Consider the following 14,068-nt stretch of genomic DNA (forward strand, 5'->3'; position numbering starts at 1 on the left):
CAAGAATTTTGCTGTACTGAATTTTATAAAAATCTTACCAAATATTATGAACTATCTACATTAATTTTGCATATATATAATATTGAAAATTCTAGTCCATACAAATAGCTTTTTGATACTTATAAAAAGGTGGTGGGATCAACCTGTCTGCCCTCTCTGAATAAATTTGCCAATGCTGCCTTCTCTGAATATGTTTTCCAAGTTTATGATTAACTGTTCTGAAGATTGAAATGAGTACAAGCATATTAATTGTATTCACATGTGTCACACTGATACATATATAAATATACTCTCAAATAGGAGTAAAATTGTTTCTGTTGTTATATCATATGTTTGGTTACGGTTGTTCAATCTGGTATAGATGTTCCAAGAAAATGGGGCCTGTACTCCATCCAAGAATCATGTGAATGTCCTTATTGTTTCTTCTGCAACGTCTGGAAAACATACATCAAATATAGTTATGTCATGGGCCATGACAATCAATACCTAGCTAGCTTGAATCAGCCCATCTGGTAAAACAATTATCCTATGTCTTCGCATCGTTCAATGAAGTTTATTTTGATGATCGAGAAATTCACCTCGAGCCAACCCTTTGGATCAGTTGCAACCTTAGAATCTCAGGGATAATGACTACGCCCTTTCACCCTTCTCCACTTAATTACTAGTTATGGTTCATTTGGTGTACGGACTAAATCCAGATTCGTATCGAGATGTTTCACATTGACGGATAAAATGTTTGTTAAATTTGACAAGATTCAAAGATGAATTAATGTGAAAATTTGGTAGCTAGGAAGATAATTCTTCATTGGTACAAAAGTCAAGATAGTAGCTTTGTAGGTGAAATTTAGGTAAATCATAAAATGGTTTCACAAGTTAAACCTTGACATTTTGACACATTGTGATATCATGGATGACATCAATAGAAAGTATTCATTCCTATAAATAGATAGCTCTTAATTCATTTGTAAAACGTACACCTCTCACTTGTGTTCTCATCTCAAAGGCATTTGACCTTCTTTCTCTCTTGTAGTATTTCACTTGTACTCTTTTGGAGTGAAATAAATATTGGTTGGTTATGTCCAAGGAGTAGGCAAAGGAAAATAAAATTTTGCCGAACCTCGTTAATTTCTGGTGTTCCTTTTATTGTTGTCTCATTTACTATTTATTAACTACCTTTAGATATAGCAGTTGTGATTTCATCACACTCTATATATTCGGCTTCCGCAACAATGTTTCCTAACAAAGATAATACTGTACCTAGAGGGATTCGAACCTAAGACCTTTGATTAAGGATGAATGAGTAGTTAACACTACACCACAATTCTTGTTGGTCACCTATAACGACTTGCCCAGATATAAAATTAAAATAGAAAGAAGTTCCTCATTTACCTCCAGAGGAGGAGCAAGGTGGGGGTTTGTGGGTTTGGACAACCACTAGCTTTTCCGTAGATCCTGTATTTATATTCGAAAATTTAGTAGATACATATGAAGTTGATTGATAGCTCAAAGGGCGATGAAAATATTTTCACGTTAGTGTTGTGGGTTCAAACTCCATAATAAAAAATAAAATAAAATCTGAAAGCTCTGGAAAAAGAGATCGAGGAGGCTTATTGCAGAAAGGGTGAGGAGGGAACAGAGGCACAGAGCATTAAATTGATTGAGTCCAAATATGAAAACATTAGTATGTATTTTTATGTTAAAGTAAAAGGAAGATGGTGAAGGCTGGTGTCGTTGCTCTTAAAGACTGAAAGAAATAGGGAGGCAACGACAAGTACGTACACTGCACACATACTGTACTCCATTACTCCTATTACCACTACTTTAATTTCTCTTCTGTAATGCACTTACCTGAATTCTAAATTTCAGAGATAAGATGCATTCAAAATGTGAGACTCTGCTTCTTTTCTTTCTTCATACTTCATATCCTTATTAATCTTTACAAAATTATTTTTCTACCTAGGACCACACCTTTCATTCACTTGTTTTTCTTTCACATTTTTCAGATATATATCGTCACAATGTAAATTTACAGTTTAAGTTTGAGTTAGACTCAAGTCCAATATACTTCTACTTGAATGGATTTGCCTTCATATAGTCATTTCCAAATATTATTATACTTTCTTTTTGACTCTCATAAAATAATTCTATCACAAATTTATGATAAATTTTACATATCTTTATTTAAGATTACAAGATTTTAATTTTTAAGTTCCATGTAAAGTCGAAACCAAATGAATTGAAATGAAGGGAGAGTAATAGATTCCCATATAAGGTTTGTTGATGTGCACAACTCAATGTTGAAAATAAGTTGTCGCATAAGTCAATTTATGGCAAAGTTATGTATTGAAAACTATGGCGATTAAAAAAGAAGTACCAAAGGTCTAATGGACAGTAATAATTTTAACAAATCTGATCACGTGATAATGTGTTTAGAAATATGACCATATAACAACGGTGGATTCTTCAAGATGAAACTTTAAAATGATTTTACGTGCCTAGCTTAAATTAATATCGTGCCAACAATGTGTATACTTAGGAAATTACCGACATCTTTAAAAGATATAAAGGATTACAGCTCTTTAGACAAAAGTAGATCTTAATTCCTCTAACAACCAAGGCACCAACTTCATCATAAAATGAGTTTTAAATAAAGATTTAAACAATAACTTCCTCTATAATGGGCAGTAAATTCTTCAATTTAATTTGTTGTTTCGATCTAAATACGACCCAACTAGATATTCTATATTTATCCTTTTTCTCCTACAAAAGTTTCAATTAGAAGTTATTCTCCTATCATATGCCAAAAAGATTATGACGTTCTCCATATAACATGCTACAATTTATTAATAGCATCATTATTTCAATCTAAGTCCTCTAAATAAGCAAAATAAATTCCATAAAAGAATTACTTAATATATATAAATAATTTATGAACTCGATTATCTAAATTCAGGAGCTAACAATTAGTAATGTTCAATTTTCACCCAACTTCTATGTAGACTGTGTACTATGTGCAGCAACAGTTGTACCTAACTTTTTTGTAAAATGGGTACCTTACAGCTTTGTAGGAGCCTATATATATGAAGATTGGGAATGTGCTATTACTATCATTTTTCTTCTTTTATTTTTTTCTTCTCTCTGTTGCAGCTCAGAAAGCAAAGTGCTCTGTTTTCATACATTCTGACTGAACAAAATTAAACAAGTCCAGTCGCTCTCACTTTCGCCTTTCACTTTATTGCCGCTTAATTCATACCAGCAGTACTATACTTCAACTGATTAACAAAAGATTAAATGGAATACGATCTACAGAATCCATTAACGGGCTTCGAAGAATACCATTTCGACTCCGTTTCAGCTCTCTTTGCCAACGAGTCCGATCACATGCCGTCGTTTCTCGACTTCAAATCTACCGATGTTCGCTTTTCCCTTCGCCGCCATTCTGTTTTCCTTATTTCTCAAGTAAACACTCTTCATAATTTTGTACTGCTTTCGTCCTACTCAGTTCTGCATTTTCAGAGTTTAATTGAACTATGTTAACTTTTCTACAAATGAAAATTATATCAATAGTATAGTAATTTGTAGTTAATTGTACGTCTCAGTGGTTGTGATTTTTGCAGGTACAAAGTTCTTACAAATTTGATGGCTATATTGCCTACCTCGCCGTCAATTACATTGATCGTTTTCTCTCCAAACAAGCAGTTCTGGTAAACGGATTTCATTTCATTCTCATAGAAGTGTAATGAAATTGTTGAAAATCTGCTGAGAATTGTATGAAACTTACTTCAGGAGAATAAGCCATGGATTGTACGGATTCTCGTCATTGTTAGCCTTTCTCTTGCCGCAAAAATGAGGAACGTCGATTTATCACTGTCCGATATTCAGGTAAACTGTGAGTCAATATTGTACAGTATAATTTCATCTCGACTTCTCATCATTGCTAAAATTTCGATGCAATACGACTTAGTTTGAAAACTGCAACAGAGAGATGTAGGTTTAAATTTTGACGCTCAATCGATTCAACGCATGGAATCGCTGATTCTCGATACTCTCAAGTGGAGACTAAGATCCATCACGCCTTTCTCGTTTCTGCATTTCTTCAATTCGTTTTTTAAACTCGGCGACCCGTGTCTGACTCAGTCTCTTAAACAACGAGCTTCAGATATCATCTTCAGTACTCAATACGGTATTGTTAATTCTCTACTAATTTCAAAATTATGTTATTAGTTAGGTAATAAATGCTGTCTTAACCATTGATTAATGCCCGGCATGTGTACAATTTACTGCAGAAATTAAGCTTTTTGAGTACAAACCGTCAATAATAGCAGCATCGGCGCTTCTGTGTGCAGCTGAGGAGTTGATTCCCTTGCAATTTTCTTCTTGCTTAGCTGCAATTTCAGAAATCCAATACTCAAATAAAGTAAGTCTTCTTTAAATAAAAAAAATGTGCTTCCTTCTTCCTTGCTCTGTTTTATAAGATACATTTACTATTATTGGATTTTTTGACCGACTTTCCCTAATATTCCAAATACTTTCTAAATGATAATATAAATAAGAACTTAATCGTTATTCTAAACAATTAAGACCAAAAACTACTACTACCATTATTTTTCTTATATTTTAAGTACAGTTTTTTTCTCCATTTGTCATTTTTGTTAGTAGTACTTTCTTCTTTTATTTGCAATTCTAACTGCGGAATTATACTCAATGTTAGGAGGAACTTATGAATGCTTTGGCTGTAATGCGGGAAATGCTGATAGAAGGGAGGGACTATTGTAGTATGTTGACGCCAAAAAGTGTTCTGGAGTGTGAACATACAAGCTCTCAATGCGAGACTCAAACAAATCAGGATAGGGACACCATCAAAAAGAAGAGATTGAGCGATTTAAGGGATGATCAAACGTTCCAGATTTCTCAGGCTCAATGGTGCTAAGATAGTAAGACAGTATACCAGCGTCCCTATTTTGTTTTCATTGATTTTGTTGCCTCGTGCATAGCAATTTTGTTTGAGTGGGAACAGATTCGTCGAGGAGGACCTTTGAATGAATTGAACTCTAAAACTAAATCAGAGCAGTGTAGAATTGCAACGAATTAGATGCACAATCTCTATAGGTTCCACTATTCGCATAATTGTGTAGAGAAAAATCGCTCATTGTACTTTTATGTTATAGACTATTCAAAAGAATCTTTGTTCTTTGGAACCGAACAAAGATAAGGGAGGTACTGTGAAGCTGAATATTTACATTAGTTTGTAGTTTTATGTGCAGTCAGTGCCAGTAGAAGAAAAAATGGAAAAAGAGAAGCTTACTGTATTTCGCTTTGCCACTTTCCAGTGGGGCTAAGAGTGATGAATAATATGGTTCGAGTGGGGCTTGGAGAGAGGAAACGTTGTTATTATGCAGATTTCAGCTAGGTGTTTGAATTTTGGACAAAAGACATGTTGTCATTAACTTCTTTGAAAGCCACACTACGAGATTATTCTTTTTTTTCTTTCCTACAGAGGATGGAGTAAATTTTGGTGTTCTATAGCATAATTCCTTTTCTTCTCCCTCCTAGAGGCGCAGATGTCATGCAACAACCACTTTCTCTATTCCAATCTTGAAGTACATTCGTTATTTACTAACGGAATTCAGTAGAAATGTCGGTCTTTGTTTAAAACTGTTCCAGCAGTTTTTGTTTCTTAATCGCTGTAATTTGCAATCACTGTTTAGATACAGTAAAAGTTGTGAAGTCACAAAATTATGCATGCCTATGGGTCAACCCAAATGATTCACATCCACAGTAACATAACGTTGCCTTTACAGAGGTTAAAAAATCATTATCTACACTTAAAGAGGTCCCAGGGCATCTTATTTTCTGAAATTCATAATCAGCCATTTCTAAACCTGTCTGTAATTCTGCATATAGCTACTCTTTCAGCTTTGCTGTCCCTCTGTTACATATGACTTACAACAAGACTAATACAAAAGATGACACCGTCAGCTACCAGGCACTGGTAAAAGCTTACAGGATTGTAGGTACTTGGGGCTCTTTCCCTACCCGTTATTTTGCACCACTCGGATATCTGAAATAAGTCACTATATGATAAGTGCAATTAAGGGATCTTCATATGACATAGTGCTAAATATTACTTGGATTTGCCAGTCTTCCACATTGAACCTTTCTTGTGATAAGGGCTATGCCTCGAACCAACACTGATTTGGGAAATTCTAGATTGAAAAGCAGCACTACCACAGATAGGAGATGTCAGTTGAATTCTTCAGGACATCCAGCAGAACCAAGAGATTCTACTTGAAGTTTACTGGAATCTTTAGTCTTTAAACTTCCAAATATTGGAAAGTGAGATGGCGTTCAAAAGTGATATTCCACTTGTTGCCAAGTGTGCAATAGTATCATTGTGTGTTTCTTGAACCAAGTATACTACTTTTCGTTGTCAGTTCTTCCAGGTAGGCCGCAAATGTTGTCAAACTGACACTTAATTTACTTGCAGATAACCATGCCTAGGAGAAAAAAACATATAACTTTGAAGCTTTCTCATGTTAATGTACAAGTGTAATATCATGTAACCATAGATTCTTTTTAAGGGGATTAGAAGGTTAAGTACTATAAAGACATTATGCATTCTGTGATACAATAGGCAAAGAGAAACGATATGCATCTAACATGTACATTTACTCATCAAATATTTACAGGTTGTAAAGGCCCTTTAAAAATCTTAGCTTGAATATTATGAGATACCGACATAGCCAGATATTTGAATTTCGTAATCTGCCGGATGACAACCATACAAATAAGAATACAATTATAAGACCTAAAACCACCATACATAATGAGCTCCACAGGTTTTCATATTAAATATCTGCTCCTTATTGCTTAGTTAACCTACTCTGCTTAATATTGGTTTTCAATGAGTGAAGAACAAAGCACACCTATTTCCTACACCTGGAAATCCTAGAAATTTAAAGCAGAAAATATCAATGCATGTCTTTATTACAGAAACATCTATTGATTTTACAAATCATTGCACTCTACATAGAATGCTCATTTTTCAAGAAGAGGAGGTTTTTACGGATCGATATAAAACTCCTTTCTTCTTCCTTCAGTTAATAACATTTGAATCCAAATTCTTGATTAACATCCAAATAACAGCGGGGGAACATAAAAAATTCAGCAGAACAAAATTGAAGTATCTGCAAATTTCTGTGGGTAAGTAGACAATACCTGAACAAATTGTTGTTGAATATGATGATGATTCCTCAATTCAGTACTTCAGAAGGTGCCTATCTAGATTTTAACCAGTTAGAGAAATCAGTTCCACCTCAGTCGTGACTTTCCACCTTTGCTCCAGATATGGTGCATCCATGTGGTGTGGTTATTCTATATCAGAATAATAAAATGTTTTACATAATTAACATGAGGTAACAACTTGGTAGAGTCATCAATCATTCAGATCACCAGTAATCTCCACATGAACAGACTCCATCCTTAAAATGGTGGAAACGGTGCATATCACGTACAATAATTTCTCGTTTCATGACAAGCGAGATGTACTTTGTTGCAGTATGGCAGTCACCACAAACCCGGAGATTTTTCCTGATGTGAATAGTTGTACCAGCACTTGTATTTAAAAGCCCAAATGCAATAGCAAGCTTCTCACTGTGGCTCTTTAGCAATTGCTCCTGAACAACATCTTCCACATCGTGAATTGAATCAGTATCAGGTATATATCCAGCAGCTTTAATCCTATCAAACAGTTTCTCAAGGTAAGCATAGATCTTCTCTGACTGAGGATGGCTAGTGCTTCCTGAGTAGAATGTGTGGACCTCGTTTCTTAAATCAACTAGACTCCATCCAGGTGTCTTTTGAATACCTTTTCTCTCCATCATAGTTCTGACGTTAGCAACTTTATGCCATATTGAAGCCGTGGCGTACATATTAGCAAGAAGCACATGATATCCACCATCATCGGGATCTAGCTCAAATAGCTTGTCTGCTGCCTTCTCCCCCAAATCTACATTTTTGTGAATCTTGCAAGCTCCCAACATTGCACCATAGACATTGAGTCCTGGTCTGATAGGCATATTATCAATGAAGTTCCAAGCCTCACTCAACCGACCAGCTCGACCAATTAGGTCTACCATTGCCCCATAATGGTCCATTGAAGGCTCCAAGTTGTATTCTTCCCTCATGATCGTGAAATAGTTGTGCCCCTTCTCTACAAAGCCAGAGTGGCTGCAAGCTGAGATGGCACAGAGAAATGTTATGTCGTTAGGCTCTACATGCCCCTTTCGCATTTCCTCAAATAATTCAACAGCTTCCTTTCCAAAGCCATGTGTGCCATATCCATCTATCATGGCATTCCATGTTGTAACATGCCTATCATCCATCATGTCAAATAGCTTTCTTGCTGTGTGAACTGCTCCACATTTTGCATACATGTCAACAAGTGCAGTGGCTACAAAAACATTCCTGTTCAAACAAGTTCTTACAGCAAATCCATGTATCCACTTAGCTTGGCGCAATACTGATAACTCAGCAAGAGCAGTAACAACACTTACCATTGTAAATGAATCAGGTTTGATGTTCATCAGATGCATTTTACAAAAGTGAGTTAATGCATCCATTACGCATCCATTTTGTGCATAGCCCAATATCATAGCATTCCATGAAACAAGTGTTTTTCCTCCCAAGTTTTCAAACAATTCAGCTGCAATATCCACTCTTTGGCACTTGCAATACATTGAAATCAACGAGTTAACAACTGCAACATTAGAACCAAGACCTAGTTGGTTGACTAGTTTGTGTACATATTGTCCAAGCTCAATATTCCTTGTTTCAGCACACGCATGTAAAGTGCTCATAATAGTCACATTCGTCGGTTTGAATCCTTCATCCAACATTTTCTGAAAGATGATAAGAGCTTCATCGTAATATCCATTCCGTGCATATCCATCTATCATAGCATTCAACGATACAACCGTCTTAGAATCCATCTTATCAAAAACCAACCTAGCAGTACCCACTGACCCACATTTAGCATACATATCGACCAAAGCAGTCGAGACATTCACAAGCGACTCAAAACCATTTCTAAAAACATATCCATGAATCAACTTCCCCATTTTAAAGGACCCAATTGCACCACAAGCAGGCAAAATGGACACAATCGTAACCGAATCCGGCCTATTACACCCTTCCTCTTGCATCCTTAGAACCAACTCCAACGCTCTCTTTGACATCCCATTTTGTGCATATCCTGAAATAACCGTATTCCAACAAACCAAATCCCTCTCAGGCATTCTATCAAACATCTTATATGCATCACCAACCATCCCACATTTAGCATAAAGATTCACAACACTAGTCATCGCAAACAAACTATCTGAAAACCCATGAAGAATCAACTGCGCATGTACCTGTTTACCCTTCACAACATCAGAATTATCTGCACAAGCTTTTAACAAATAGCTAAAATTATATATTACCGGAGTTACATCATCATATCTCAAACGAGAGTAAAAAGCCAAAGAAGAATACAAATTAGAGTGATGGGTATGGCCTTTTAGCATCGTATGATACATGGGGTCAACTTTGAGTTTAGCAAATTCAAAGACTTTGGTGGCATCATTAAGGCTACCATATTTGGTGAATAAGCTAACTAATTTTGTTTCAAAAAGGTGTTCTTTATAGAGACCGTTTTTGATAATGTGAGGGAGAATTTGGTGAAGCTCTTTCATGGAATTGCAGAGTTCCAGGAGGATTGCTGTTGGGTGTTTGTATATATGTGATGGGATGTGGACCCTTTGAGATAGAAACGGCGGCTGTGGAATCGCCGCCGGTGGCGGTGGTGCTGGAGTGATGGAGCGTGCCAACAGCGGGAAACTCATGAAGCTTACTGATTCTTCACTGAAATCTACTGATAGAGTAAAGTACCACTTCCAAAGCGCAGTTTACAATCGAACTGTTATCTCCATTAATATTCATTATCTTTTTCTAGCTTTTATTTCTAGCAATGCAATCACTTGAAAGACCTGATTTTTTTTTTGGTTCGATCAACCAGTTAACTCTATAAATAGTTTATCCTCAATCACTAGTGAATGAGGTTGTTCCTTGGTAATTGGATCGTGCGTGGTGTGAATCCAAATTCATCAAGCTTCAATGTGAATATCGAAAACCAAATAAAAATCCCAAAAAAAATCTATATATAGTTTATTTACTCCACCAATGTCTGTCAAAATGATACTAACAAAGCCCTACGTTAATTACTTTAAGGGGTTGTCCATGATTCCACCTTTTAACATAAAATTCATCAGGTACATTAGAAATGATTAGAGAAAGGTAAAGAAAACCAAGACTAAAAGGAGTATATTATACAATGTAAATTGAACCACAACATTAACAAATGAGAAATCTAGTAAGTAGGATCAAGAAGAGAATTCTTCTCTCCATTAATTTAGTTCACGAGACAAGTAGAATCTCTTCATTCTTTGACTCAATTGAATATTTACATACGAAAGCTTGTGCTCTTCCTAAAAAAAAAAAAAAACGAACTTCAACTATGTTATTAATACGCAACTGCCTCCCTCATTTCTTTTTGGAAGCATTTGCTTATTATTACATATATATAATATATATATATATACAACATTGCTTGCAAGTTTCCTATTTGAAATACATTTTTAAAATTGGAAGCACATCTTTCTGAAGCATTTTGCCACTTTGACGCTGGAAAATGCCTTGCTTCCAAAAAAACAGCCGGCATTCTGTGCCTTAGCTAGCATGCCATAACCTATACGAGATTCTACCCTTGTATGTATGGGCAAGTTTAATGAAATTCTTCCATTCTGGAAAAAGAATGTTGCTAATTCTGGACCGCGCTTGTAGGCTTGGCTTTTCAAGGGTGAGAACAATGTGAAGGATGCTCTACTCTAGAATTAACTGCTACCCGTATTGTCCTTCTTTTTGGTGTCCTAATCCCTCTGCATACGTATGGTTCAGGACTTTGTTGACACAATAGCAGGCGGACTTAGTTCAAATGGAGTCTTGCCAAGTTCAGAATAACTTCCTACGCATATGGTATCACCTCTACCATGCCATATGCCATCTTGGACATTGTTCATCTCTAATGTTCTAGCTTCCTGTTCAATAAAACAACAAGAATTCAAAATCGATTAACAAAGCAAAATATGCCATCAAACTTCACAAACTACAGATCCCGATTGACTTAGATTGTGTTTTTCTGAGTCAATCTACTTATTCAGCTTCTCTTGGGACCGAGGGGTGAGAAAAAGCAACAAGCAACTTCACCCGACCAGGCAAAGAAACTCTACTTTGTTGTTATTTAATGCAGGTTGAATAATAGAACGAACCTGAGATAAGGTGCAGCATGGACAGGTTAAATGGAAGATGCAATCATCCAAAGAACTATCACCCTGAAGAAGTATTAAAAGAGCAAGAGTTATCACAACAGTTAAAGAAAAACAATAATAGATGCAAGTAAAATACTGTTGTCCTTCCAAAAATGTTACCACTCATCAGCATTTCAGTAGCTCAAAATACAAGAGAAGATGTAAAAACCAATAAAGAGGGTAGGTTAAGAAGAAAAAACCGAAGATAGATTATTATTTATAAAAACTGGACTGCAGAGAAACCATTACTAAAACTAGAGAATAACAAGCTATACAACCAATTCCCACAAATAGTTTGTGCAACTCTAGGAATATGATCAAACAGGAAGAACTGAAAAGTAGCAGTAAAAGCGAAAATAGGGATTAAAGTACTCACTCTGATATTGAACTTGTTTCTCATTTTTGTGCGGTGATAACCCATATATACTCCAACAAAGATTATAAAAGCACCACCAACATATAAAAAGCAGTGCTTCTTTGTGACAATGAACGCCAGAATGCTTAGGAGAGCAACAAGAGTGAGAATCAAATAAATAGAGCCCTGCAGACCAGTATAAATCTGTTTCAGTACACGAGTATTTTATGGAAAGCTGACAAATCAATGTTAAAGTACGAAGCAGTAAAATTTTCTTCAGTTCCAATCAAATCTCGCCAACATTTTGAAAACAGGTAACATTAAACATTTATACCAGACATTGTGTAATGAACTAAGAGTGCAATATATTTCTTTCCACATTAATATGTATATAATGAACAATCATTAAGACCCTTCTAGTCCTAACCAATCTATGTTGACCAAGTAAATTAACAATATAAGATAGATTGCTGCGAACTAGTAAAACATAATTTAAAGAGGAGATAGCAAATCACTATAACAGAAACAAATTTAAAGATGACTTTGACCACGAGGGATCGCCAAGAACTCGAGGGGGTGGGTAGGTCAACAACTAGTATGGATTTAAATGTGAAAAATATTGACCTGAAGAAAGCAGGAACCGAAACCAGCACGTTTCATATTCTTTCCAAATCTGTACCAGGGGCAGCTGCAATACATGAAGAAAAATTAAAATCAGCACCATAATCCCAACCACTTAATTTGATGATGAATTGAGAACAAGAGCAAATGTTCATTTGCAAGTAAAGCATTCAACTTTCAAGTAGGAAAGGAATTGTTCAACAATAAGTCAAATTTGGCTGACTATTAATTTTCCTCATTTAATAATAGAGGATAATAAGTAATGGTTCCCTATCAGCTGAAATCAATTGCACATTCTCAAAAAGGTTTGCCTTACAATTTTGAATCTAGCAATTTCACAAAAGGAAATGACAAGAAAAAGCCAATCCTGGATTTTCAAACGCGAAACCAAAATTAGAAACTAAGAATTAAAAAATCAATCAATCAACCACCCTCTATCTCTAACCGGTGCATGTCGGATTCTTCAAAAGTACTTGGGCATCAAAAGTGAAGAGTGCACGCAACTTAACTTGAAACTAAAAAGCTACAGCGCCTTTTTCACCGGCCGGCGGTGGAAGGGAGATCATCCCCAGTTTTCCACCGGCCGGCGGGGAGAGAGAAACAAATCAGTTTTTGAAGTTTCATTAACAAAACCAAATAAACGAAAAAAAGTACAAATGGAGGACCAGAAAACAAACACACAATAAAAGTAAGAAAATTTTAACCAAAATCCAAAACCCACATAATAAAATGATGGGAAAACAAATAACAGAAAAGCTAGAAAAAAAAAAAAAAAAGAGGAAAAAACTTTACCAAACAGACTGAAAAGCAATTCGACGGTCGTCAAGACAATCACAAAAAAGCTCTCCTTCCCACATCCTCAAAACCCCTCCACCATAATCATAACCCATAGCATTTTCTTCATCCCCATTCAAATTCAACTTCACCCACTGCCCCTTTTGTGCTTGCATCGCCACCGTGGAACACAACAAATCAAAATCCACCACCGTCACCCCTTCCGACAACAACCTCTGCCCCTCTCCCTCTTCCTCCTCCTCCCCTCCTCTTGCTTTCTCCGCCGCCATTTCTCTCTTTTCAAACACATCCATTATCTGGGTGCTCTCTTCCGAAAAATTGCTCCTTCCTATAAAAAGTTTATATAACGAACAGAGAATAATTGTGGATTAAGGCGAAATATTTGGGCAGAGTAGAACGGAAGAGATATATATAAATGATTAAAATAGTTGAGATCGAGACACAGTTTTTTTTATATATAAAGAGTAATAAGGGACATTGTGGAACATAATTATAGTGTATTTTATTTTATTTTTAGAGGAGGATATGGTGGCTCGATAATTGGTGGCGATTTTATTATTGCCAATAAAAAAGGTATTTTGGTTGGCGCGAGAAATAATGATGGTGGGCCCGACGGTACAGCTGGTGACACGTACACACGTGGATATAGCTTTTGAGGGATTTTTACTTGCCAAGTTAACGGTCAAAATTATTGTACTACTAACATTATTTATTAACGCGTCATTAGGAGAAAAAACAAAAGGTATAATACATATATATTTCATTTATTCGCCCAAACTATAACATGTTTCAATTAAATATCTTTTAACACATGATAAATATTTTTATAAACATTTCAAACTAAAAATTCAAAAAAGTTTATGTGTGAGTAAATAAGTTTACCATTTATAAT

General features: G+C 35.7%; 3 protein-coding genes across 3 annotated transcripts; 1 reads left to right on the top strand and 2 right to left on the bottom strand.

Moving 5' to 3' along the window:
* Positions 1-3,141: 3,141 nt before the first annotated feature.
* On the top strand, positions 3,142-4,990 carry LOC125822426 (putative cyclin-D6-1). The gene is made up of 6 exons (XM_049501820.1): positions 3,142-3,459; positions 3,618-3,704; positions 3,787-3,882; positions 3,982-4,183; positions 4,287-4,417; positions 4,712-4,990. Exons 1-6 carry the CDS (start codon positions 3,292-3,294, stop codon positions 4,928-4,930), a joined length of 903 nt encoding a protein of 300 aa, XP_049357777.1. The 5' UTR covers positions 3,142-3,291; the 3' UTR covers positions 4,931-4,990.
* Positions 4,991-7,224: 2,234 nt separating this feature from the next.
* Positions 7,225-10,001, bottom strand: LOC125822414 (pentatricopeptide repeat-containing protein At1g11290, chloroplastic). The gene has a single exon (XM_049501808.1). The coding sequence runs from the start codon at positions 9,882-9,884 to the stop codon at positions 7,449-7,451; it is 2,436 nt and encodes an 811-aa protein (XP_049357765.1). The 5' UTR covers positions 9,885-10,001; the 3' UTR covers positions 7,225-7,448.
* A 335-nt stretch (positions 10,002-10,336) lies between these two features.
* LOC125822427 (uncharacterized) lies at positions 10,337-13,613 on the bottom strand. The gene is made up of 5 exons (XM_049501821.1): positions 13,174-13,613; positions 12,385-12,448; positions 11,782-11,946; positions 11,367-11,429; positions 10,337-11,135 (listed from the first exon to the last, which is right to left on the bottom strand). The coding sequence occupies exons 1-5, from the start codon at positions 13,467-13,469 to the stop codon at positions 10,992-10,994; spliced, it is 732 nt and encodes a 243-aa protein (XP_049357778.1). The 5' UTR covers positions 13,470-13,613; the 3' UTR covers positions 10,337-10,991.
* Positions 13,614-14,068: the final 455 nt, after the last annotated feature.

Source organism: Solanum verrucosum, unplaced genomic scaffold, assembly GCF_900185275.1.
Source record: "Solanum verrucosum unplaced genomic scaffold, falcon-dt-bn FXZP01000103.1, whole genome shotgun sequence".
NCBI classification, from domain to species: Eukaryota; Viridiplantae; Streptophyta; class Magnoliopsida; order Solanales; family Solanaceae; genus Solanum; species Solanum verrucosum.